This window comes from Fukomys damarensis, unplaced genomic scaffold (assembly GCF_012274545.1).
Source record: "Fukomys damarensis isolate Sample0158 unplaced genomic scaffold, DMR_v1.0_HiC HiC_scaffold_15, whole genome shotgun sequence".
Classification (NCBI taxonomy): domain Eukaryota; kingdom Metazoa; phylum Chordata; class Mammalia; order Rodentia; family Bathyergidae; genus Fukomys; species Fukomys damarensis.
In genome coordinates this window covers 57514015-57525093 of record NW_022900927.1, presented here as the reverse complement: position 1 = coordinate 57525093, position 11079 = coordinate 57514015, and the positions used below count along the sequence as shown (strand labels likewise).

Sequence of the window (11079 nt, the reverse complement as noted above, 5' to 3'; positions counted from 1 at the left end):
AGGTGAAGGGAGGGCAGGGACAAGGGGAAAAAATTAGATCAAGACCTGTCATGTAGAGGCACAAGATCCCAACAATGAATGTAACTGTACTGTATACCTAAAATGTACCAATAAACTCAATTTAGGAAAAAAAAAAAGAATAGCTTCAAAGGTCAAATTTTGTGAGTGCAACAATTCGCTAAGACAGGGCTACCAGTGGCTCAGATCACTGTGCATGACCTACACACACACACACACACACACACACACGCGCGTGCGCATCATTAAGCTCCCCCATGACAGACACCCAGTTGTACTGATTTCTATATGTCTTTACTTCCCCAAGCCTGGAAAACAAGTGGTTTGTCAGAAAGAATTTGATAATTTATGTTAAGTCAGATTGTATTTTGGTCTCTGCTATCACAGAATTTCAATATTTGTGCTCTATTAGTTATATACTAATTTTAATTGCCTTGTATCATCTAGGCATTACATAAATATTTGCTGAACTAACTTTATATAACTTGTAAAACATTTCTTAAGCTTCCTCTATCAGCATCTATCGTTCCACATGAAGTGTTTGCATCTTAAAATCAGGACAGTTTGCATCTTTCCAGGGCTTTAAAGCACCTGATATGCTCTGAACATACCTGTAAGCTGTGAATGACAGATTTCAACAACTCGGCTACAATACACTAGTGCAGGTCAGAAAGAAGCACAAACTTTTCAAGCCAGAACTGACTATAACACCTGTTCTGCAGCCCTCTTAATTCATCTTAAATTAATATCATGTTCTAAAGCTCTGGGCTTATTCTGGATCCTAGATATTTTGAAAAGAAAGAAAGAAAAAAGGAGGGGACTGAGAAAGAATAAAGGAAGGGATTCACTACTTCACATATCAGCCAAAGGCGCATTTCTGGCTTCTTACATCCAATAACCCACCAACAATATACACTGAGATAGAAAAAGATTATAGAAGCTATGAAATTACATCCAATTCAAGACCAGAATCGATCTCTTCAAGTGTCCTAGTTAACTTCTAATTAGCTCTAAGAGAAGGTTGGCATGACAACAAACTAGCAAATTTAGTCAATGAGGTTTATTTGATATAACGCAGACTCTAGTTTTTTTTTTTTTTTTTTTAAGTGCTGGTTGGTATGTTGGGAAAAAAGAAAAATCTATATATTACTTCCATTTCTCAACTTTTAAATGTTGTGAGTGCATTCGTTCGCCTATTCACCTAAACACATATTAGTATTTCTTCTATCTGGTGATGTTCTTTAATATACAAAACAAACAAGAGCTGGAATGGATCCAAAATGCTTTATTTTAAAGCCAAAGAAACATTTTCAATTCAAAAGCAAAGAGAATATCAAGATTTAAAACAGCTTGTTTGGCCAGGTGTGGTGGCATAGTAATCCGAGTCCTGGGGAGGCTGAGACAGGAGGATCACCGTGAGTTCGATGCAAGCCTGTGCTACATAGTGAGTTTGAGACCAGACTGAAGTACAGTAAGTTCCTGACTTATGAATGAGTTCCATTCTGGGATAATATCTGAAAGTCAGATTTACTCATAAGTCTGGCAAAGTGAGTCTTATACTGTATTTTCATTTTCGTTTCCACGGTTATTGCTTTGTCTTCCTAGCAGTCCCCTCCATGTCACCACTACTTTTCCTCCTCCTTCTGAACATCCTGGGCTCTGATTGAGCACTGTACTACTAGACACTACCACACCGTACAGGGAGCACACGGCAGCACAACTGTGACAACGTCCAGTAGACGCAGGAGCTACTCCCCTAGTCTGTTCACATCTACGAATGCTCGATGTGAGGTCCCTCATATCTGTGAAGGTTCGCAACTTGCATGTTCGTAAGTCAGACTTACTGCACATGGTGAGACCCTGGCTAAATCAAAACACAAAACCAGTTTGTTCTGCTCCACAGCTGACCTACTCACATATGCCCTTCAAGTCAGGACACAAAAGCAAGCCACCAACCTTTACTAAAGCAAGGCAGCCCCTGGCTTCCCTCTTCCACTCACCTTGAGTCTCTCAGAATTTTACCCTACAGCTGACTGCAGAGGATATTCTGGGATTCTACCCAAAAAGCCCTACTTTCACAGCAGTATTTGAGTGAAAAGATCATTTATTTTAGGCATGAGAGGAAAATTAATTCCCAGAAAGGGTAATTGACTAGCTCCCTAGAATCCTTAGTCTTACAGACTTTGTCCTGTCTCAGATAACCTAAATCGAAAAGACATAATCATTTCCCACATACAAACTAGGTACAAGTGGGTAGAGGGACAATTTTGTCAAAGAATATTCTGAGCTATGGCTGAAAGACTGCAATCTGATAAGTTTCTCTGCAACTGAAAAACTGTCATTGAAAGTACTCTACAAAAGCAGTGTGAAAATGAAAAGAGCTCTGAATTCTTGGAAACAGATATGAGAGGGTAACATACACTTTATAAAAGAAATATATATCTATGTATAAAATCTCCTGAGTTTGAGGCAGTTTGAGCTGTCAGACCTGTTCGAGGGTTTATTGTAAGTACTCAGTACTGTATATCAATAAGCACCCTAATATACGTGGTAGCATCTGAGGACACTAAAAAGGATGTAAAACCAAGATGCTAAGACATCTGTTCTATGATAAATCCAGAAATGGAGCACAGAAGATGTAAATGCTGGCAAGTGGCATTTTGCAAAGGCTAACTATACTTGCCTGATAGATTCTCTTACATCTGCACCAGTCCCTTGCATAATGAAAAATGCATTTGCTCACTCCACATCAAGACTGAAAATGCCAAAGCCTACTGCCCAGAAAAGTTGCCAACTTTTACATTTTCACATGAGTGCATGGATGAAGTAAACAAGAAAACAAAGAACCATATTGATAATGGTGCTTAACAATTAAAAGCATTCTGTTATTGGTAACCAATTAAATGTTGACCTAGCAGGAAATGGCCTAAGAAAAACAAATCTACCAAACTAAAAATAAAGAGAACAAAAGCAGGATAGGAACTCAACCAGGAAAGTAGCAAAGGGAGGCTCAGAATAGAGCCACACAGCACACACTGAGAGCAGCCAGGCTTGGACTGGAGTGGGAGAAGGCAGATCCCAGGAGGAAAACAGAATTGTGGCAGTACGTGGTGGGTATGAACTGTGGGTAAAGATCTACACTCAGACCCATAAAAGATCAGGGTAACGAACAGAAAAAGTTAAGGATAAATGCAAGTCAAGAAAATAAAACAGGGCTATAGCTCAGTAGTAGAGCACTTACCTACCATGCACAAGGCCCTAGGTTCAATCCCCAGCACTGCAAAGGAGAGGGAGAAGGAAAGAAGGGAGGGAGGGAAGTAGGCAACTAAGTAAGATATAAAATTAAGTAAGATAAAATAAGTAAGATAGAAATTAATATATAGTCAGAGAAGGACTGGCTCTCAAGGAAGTCATCTGAAAACTGAGACATCAGAATTGTGGCTGGAGGTGCATCTGAAGAAGACCAGGCCTCCAGATAAAGATACAGCAGCCAGACCTGCATGAGTCCCCAAAGGATAAGCAGTAATTTGGAATTATACCATAATTAGCACCACCTGATCTAGGAAGTCCAACTAGGCATCAGCCGCCTAGGTGGGTAACCAAAGCATCTGGTCGCATCCCTTCCCCGAGACGCCTTTGTCCTTTCTGTGTACCCTTGCTATGTGACCTGCTTCCTTCCCAAGGATCAATGTTTAAGCAGCTTCACTTGTAATCTTATTGGACGATTATATTTTGACCCACACTGTTGTACCCACCTTGTGATTTTGCTCTATAAAGCATGGTTACAGAAATGACCTCAATGACAGTCTACTTCCAGGAGCCCTCCTATCCCTCAGAAGCTATCTCTCAATAAACCTTCCCTACGCTTAACCTCTGTCCTTCGGAATTCATTCTTTGATTTCAGGGCACATTTACATCTTGCAGATTGGGAGTTATATTTCTCCTATATCAGAAGGAAAGAAGGAAGGGAGGGAGAGAGGCAAACCAAATGTCTAAGAAAGGAAAATAACCACAGTACACTACTTGACTCAGTTGTAAACATTATTTACATGGTCATAATAATGTAAACACTAAATATTGGTCTAATAAATTCTGTGATGTAACAATATTAAGAAAAAAGGGAAAAGGAGAAGTTGGAAATAATAATTTAATCCCTGTATACTGTAACATTAAATCAATGGATACCTCAAGAAAAAAACAAATATTGTCATTAGCAACATTCAAACATATTTCTGGCTTTCCTACTTCCAAGATGGTAGTAGCAAAACTGTTGATACGGAATGTAACTTTATTGGGCCAAAAATTTTGTTTGTTTGTTTGTTTTATTTTGTTGAGTCTTACTATGTAGTTGAGAGACTGACCTGGAACTCACTATGTAGCCCAGGCTGGTCTCGAACTTACAGCGATCCTCATGCCTCAGCCTCTGAGTGCTGGGATTAAAGGCGTGCACTACCACTTCCGGCTCCAACAAATGTTAATGGATGAGATAGGATGGAAATTTGAAAAGCCAGCATGTGATTTTCCTTTGAGATTCCATATAATGGCTGTGCCACCAGCCTTGGTGCTGGCATGAGGAGATGTAGAACAGGCCTCTACTGACCCATTAAGATTTCAAGGGAGTTTGTTACTTCACCTTTTGTGACCAGTACTGCACACTACTTATAGATGTTGAAGCCAATAACAAAAGAAACACGCACATAAGTTGAAAGTGGTTGCCTCTGCCAAACAGCACTGTAAAATGAAAAGAGCCTGAGCAGATGATTCCTTTTCATTTTAGGGCATTTAGAACTATTTGGTCCTTTCAAGAATGTCCACAGTAACTACAGACTATACATCAAGAAAGAGGATTACTATACAAAAGGAAATGCATATATCGAGTGATTAGGGAAGAACATGCATTTTCTACCCCTACCCCATAGAGGGTAAGGAATTTCCACACTTTTCCCAAAGAAAAGGAACAATTCAGCTGCTTTTGGACCCATTACCCCAGGAGAAAGGAACAACTTATCTGATGGGTAAGTTTGGGAGAAGCAAGGAGAAAGCAAAGCTCCATTCCCTCAGGGCAACCTTTGTTTACATGTTTTGGAGGCACCCTACCTGCAGGACTATTATTCTCTGCTTCCTCCATGCCTTAAGCTTGGCAGGGCGAAGAACAGGGACCAGGAAGCTCCGTGGTTGCACATCTACGCTAGACGACTACATGCCTACATGGGCAAGTCTGGCTAATTCCATGGTAAAATATGACTAAGCTCATTTGGCCTCAGACCCACACATATCAGCTTTCTGAGTAATGAAGTTGATATTTCAGTCTCTTTAGGTCTGTCTCTTGTGTCCAGTTTCTCAACAGGTTGGTTCAGTGCTCCAGACCAGTAGAAGGAAAATGATCCTCTTCTCTCCTCCAAAACACAAATTTCCCTTGGCACAAAACCCACTCTGTGTTCAGATTAATAGTTCAGTATAAGGCTAAGAACCTATCCCCGTGTGGGTGAAAAAAATGCATATGCATAAAATATCTGAAAGAACATATGCCTATTTATATTTTTTTAGTTTTTATTTATGTAATTATGTAATAGAAATGTTTAAATCATAAAGTTAAAATGTAAAAGTAACTTTTTTTTTTGGTACCAGAGATTGAACTTGGGTCCTTGCGCTTGCAAGGCAGGCAGCGGAACCCCTGAGCTAAAGCCCTAACCCTGTAAAAGTAATTCTATAGAGTTACACAACATCGTTTCTTGGGGTTCACAATTATACTGAACTGTTTCTCTAGATTTGCTTTTTATTTTTAACTCACTATGAGATTCTTGTCACGAGCATGCTCAGAAGAGCTTTGAAGGAAACAATTCAAGTGTCAAAAAGCTGGGCCGTATCTGGTATGATAAGTAAAGAAAACAGGAGAGAATCATGAAGTTCAAGTTTAGTTATATACTGCTACTTTTATGAAGTAAAAATAAATTCTTATGTGTAATGGTGCACACCGTGCAATAGCAATGTCATTTTCTATTATTTAATAACTTACTTCTATATCTGTATCAATCGGCTTTTCCTCCATTTCTTTTGTTTCATATACGTCTTCATCTGAAGTAATTTCAGGAATTGATGGCAATGATATTTCAGCTATTTGTGCAAGATTAGATAGCTTCTCGTGAATTGAAATAACTCTAAAAATAAAAATATATATGCATTTTATTTGAAAAGTCAGGAAAGGCACTGGCTTATTCTTAGGGCCAGTAAGATGTATGAATACAGCTTCATTTTCCAGATTTCTGGCATTCCCAGACATCATCCACTTGCTTATTCCTTCATTCAAGAAACATTTGCAAAGAAGTTAAGGGGCACAATCCTAACTCTCAGAACATTCCCGGTCCATGTATGCAATAAGGTTCACATATACTACAAACTTGGCAGGGCACAATGAAAAGAAAGGTACACCACAAATTACGGCTGAAGGTGAAAATAAAGAAAATAAGGCCAGGGCTGTAGCTCAGTGGCACCTCGCCTGCCTGGCAAGCCCAAGGTCCTGAATTCGATCCCCAGTATGGGGGGGGTAAATAAATATCACACAGGCTGGGAAACTGTAGGTGATTAATGCTATGTGAATCTTAACACCACCATGCTATGGTTGTCTGGCTGAAGGAAGGCAAGAGGTTTGACAAATTAGCAAGGATGGAAAAAGCCAATCAGTGAGCCTGCTGCATGTCATGTATGGGGCAGGGATAGGAGAAGAAGGGAGCTAGGGAGGAAAATCAAGAGAGAAGGAAAAGTAAGAGCCAAAGAAGAGGCAGCGGTCACAGTGGCAACAATACTGGAGATGCAGAATATCACAGGCCCCCACCAGTGAACAGCGGCCACTCCAAGGACAGAGGTGGACCAAGGGACTGAGACTAAAGGTAGACAGTTTGCAATGGAAGGGGGCAAAGACTCACCTGTGTGGTTCTTAGTGACACCACGCTATGGACACAGCACAGGTGTATGTGCCTTTCTCCATCCGAGGAGGAAGGGACTCATTCAGGAGAATAATAAAGGATCAAAAATCCCACTGGCATCAGCAGTACATACAAGTACGTTGATGATGGTTCTCAGCAATACAATGTTAAAAATCTTTAATTATACATGAAGACTTTAATTGATATAGTGTACTTTAGAAACTTTTCTATGACAGAGTCAACCGTCAACATATAAAGATTTGTTGCTAACAGCTTATATGGAAAATGTGTCCACTTATAAAATGGATCATCCCCAGTATCACTGGGAAAGCTGCCTGATGCACTGGAGAGAGGACAGAATCAACACTCGGGTCACATGTGGCTCCATCACTCACTAGTCACGCGACCTTAAGGGAGCCATTTAACCTCTCTGACCCCACCATTTCTTCTCCTGCAACTTGGAATGATAAAACCCACTTTATCTAATTCACCAGGCTTCTGAAAGGAGGAAATAATATAACTATATAAATTCTCAGCCATAAAAAAACACATAAAGAAAAGATGGGATTCTAAAACACCATTCACTCTTCATTCAAATACCTGGAGGAAAAAAAATTATTTCTCTTCCCAAATGGCACAGGGCTGAGTGGAACAGCACTTGTGCGGCATGCACAAGACCCTGGATTCAATCCCCACCTTCTCTGGCTGGGCCAGCTCCCCAGGGCCTTGCCTCTCTCAGGTTCCTGGGCCTCCTCTCACCCAGTGTGCGGTGGCCTGGAGGGTAGAGCCTGCTGGAAGTAGATACTTGAGTGACAGGAGGTTTAAAAACAGAGATAGAGGGCAGAGGACTCCATCTTGATCACAACCGTGTAACTACCGCTTAGAGCTACACAGGGACTCTCATGAGTTCACTAACAAACTTTATTTTTCGTCTGTTGTAAGAAAAAAAATACAAAATTTAAAAATATTTTTCTTTATGAGAATGTAAATGGGAGTTTAAAAAAAAGTTGACAACGAAAGGAGAATTTTCTCTGGCTTATTATTTATTTCAAACCCAATGCATCTCCATGTTACTTTCTAAAGGATGAGTGACTACCAACCATGACCTTCTCAGGAACACAGGAACGCCGCCCCAAGTGACAGAAGCAGTCTGTCAGTGCAATGACACCAAAGGACAGGTCTGCTGAAAAACTGCCAGGTGCTATTCTCCGGGACAGCCTCCAGGATAGAACTAGTTAATGTGCCAGTAACTTTGTTATTAACTATAAACACTAAAATCAAGAGCTTGTTGAAATGAAAATGAAGCATATCAGTTGTTATCTTTCTATTCTGTGGATACTATAATTATTTTCATCATGTGATTCTGAAAAAATAGTACTGCAATGTTTCTGAGATTATTAGGTAAGTAGAAATTGTCCTAATTTTGTTGCCTGGCTCTGCCGGCACATGCCTTGTATCTAGGGTTTTTTGGTTTCTTTTTCTTTTTTTTGCCATTTTTCTCAAAAAGAAAAAAGAAAGAAATCAAATAAATGGAAGTCTGCTGGCTTTTAAAATGTCCCTCGTTTAATTCTCTTTCATGGGGAGACCAAGAAATCCTTCAAAACGAGAATCCGGAGCATGGCCAGGACTCCGTGCGGGAGGAGCAGGAAGCAGCGGATCTCCGTTCACCGCTCCCCGCTAGGTGCCCGGCACAGGCAGACGCTGTGTGGGCTCTTGGCTCTCCAGAGCGGGTTCCCCTGTTGTCAGACCCGAGCCCACCGATCAGAGCCAGGCGGAGCAGGTAGCATCTTTCCCGTCCTACCACGAGGGGACTCCGGAAGCCACTGTGCCGGGGAAACGGACGGTGGAGTCGAAATTAAGTAATGAAAGAAGTTTTTAAATTAAAAAATAGGAAAAAATGGAATAGGGAAAGAGAGAAACCAACAGTGGGCAACCTCGGTGGAGAGGGCGGAGTACTCCTGGGTGGAGCAGGTTTGGGTGCAGAGGGAAGGATGAGACAAGGGAGCCGGCGGAGTCTGAGCTTCATTTTGCGACACGCGTGGGGCTATGTTGTTGAACACAACAAAATTACAGGCAAGATGTACCCCAAACAGCACCCTTGTACAACCTGCGATGTCTGTGCAGGGTCATGAACTCTCCCTCGAACCACGTTGTTAGCGCTATCTTTCCAACTGAAAAAACGAGGCACTGAGCAGCGGAAAATGAGCCACAGGAACCATTCAATGCTGTAACTTGGCAAAGTTGAGTCAAACACACTGAATCCAGAGTTCACGCTTTTGCATACTGCTTACAGTGCTCCTCTAAAGAAAACCAAGACTCTGCGCTCCTTTGCCCTTGAGTTAGTGAAGCAAACTGTCCTGACCAGAAATACCAGGAGGCTGAGCCTGCAGCTGATCGTCTTTACTTGCCTTTTCAGAGGAAGCCACAAAGAGCCAACACATATGTTGTTAGAAGTGGAATTTTTAATATCTATAATCGTCATGGGCTTTATATTATATGCATACAACAACAGAACCTGTAAGAAAAAGAAAAACATGAATATCAGAATTGCATACACCGCCTTAAAACATTCAGCATTAGTCCTCAAAAACAAAAACAAAAACACTACACTTTGCAAAGTTTTTTAAGAAAGAAAAAATAAAAACCTGAGGTTCTCTCCCACTACTTCACTTTAAAGAGAAATGATATGAACAAAAATTATGCAAAGGTAATAAGATAAAAATATAATACTGGTTGGGGATTTAGCTCAGTGGTACCACTGCCTGCCTCACAAGCGCAAGGGCTTGGGTTTGATCCCCGGTACCAAAAAAAAAGAAAAAACTATACATATACATACACATAAACATATATACACACACATATACATATATATACATATATATACACACATATATAATACTATTTGATATTATTTTACTTTTGAAGAGTGATATTCTGTACTGCAGGGAAGTTTAAATTTCAGCCTCTGAAGACCTTTTGTAGCAAGTTCTAAACACATACCTGGTGAATATACAACTTTGTTTCCTGTTCCTTTCCCTTCAGCAGTCCCACCCACGCCCTGGAGTTCCTTGATGTTGCCCCTTCCCCTCCTCTCTCCCTCCTGATGACTCAAGCTCTAGGAATCCCCCTGTTGTTCAGATGCTGACTTTCTTGGCGTCAGCCCCTACAGTGCAGCACTGACTTACAGTCACATACTCAGAGAATTTGAGATTCACAGAACCTTAGAGATGATCTTGTCGACTTCCCTCATCTTAGATCTAAGCAAACCGAGGCCCAGAGCTGGCCATCAAAACTGACTAAAGTAAGCACTTGCTTTAATCCCTGCTTCCTTGAAAATCAAACTAAAATAAAAGTCAAGATAAGCTCCCTCCCAGCCTTTCCCGGGGCCCCTGCCAGGAGACCCCCACTTTCTTTGCCATCTCTCTCTCTCGGAGGCCAAACTTCCTCCATGCTCTTGGCTGATTCTAAACCAGAGAGGATCTATACTCAGAGACATGAGGTACAGGGCTAGGCATTATAGTGAAGATATTAAAATTAATGTGTTCTGGATGACATGGATTCCTCTACCCCACCAACAGGCCCTCTTCAGAATGTACGTGCCCGGGCAGGAGTCTAAGAAAATCCTCTTTGGGGGAACTGACCAGTTAAAGAGACAGACCCACAGATGCTGACAATCCAGCATCCTCTTTAGAACTGCTGGATCCTTCTCAATTATCCTATAGGGAGAGCTCTGGATCAATAAACCGGACGCACTGTGATTTCCAGAGCCTCACTCCAAAAGTGAGTAGACAGCCAAGAGTCTCCTGGACAGAAAATGAAAGGCAGAAACCAAACAAACAAAAGAAAGGAAGTTGAGGAGTGAGACACAACACAGAGAGCAGAAGAAAACTTCAATGAAGCCACAATTAACACTCAGAGAGAAGGACATATATGAATAAAGCAGTGCAATTAAAACAGAACAATCAGGGAAGAAGAAGAAGCTCTTAAAAACACAATCACAGCAACTAAGCAACCAACAAAAGATTTGAAACATAAAGTTGAATTTATCTCCCCCAAAGTAAAACCTAAATTTAAAAGCATAAATAATAGAAAATTAAATAATCAAATATATGTTCAATATTCAAGAAGATACAAAGAT

General features: G+C 40.8%; 1 protein-coding gene across 9 annotated transcripts in view; it reads right to left on the bottom strand.

Moving 5' to 3' along the window:
• Cfap54 (cilia and flagella associated protein 54) overlaps positions 1-11079 on the bottom strand; it is a 267711-nt gene that overhangs the window by 26140 nt on the left and 230492 nt on the right. For all 9 annotated transcript variants that reach the window (XM_033763843.1, XM_010629151.2, XM_010629153.2 and 6 more), the window contains 2 exons: positions 9350-9456; positions 6035-6176 (listed from right to left, as the gene is read on the bottom strand). In XM_033763843.1, the coding sequence (XP_033619734.1) occupies positions 6035-6176; positions 9350-9456 (249 nt within the window). The remainder of the gene's footprint in view (positions 1-6034; positions 6177-9349; positions 9457-11079) is intronic.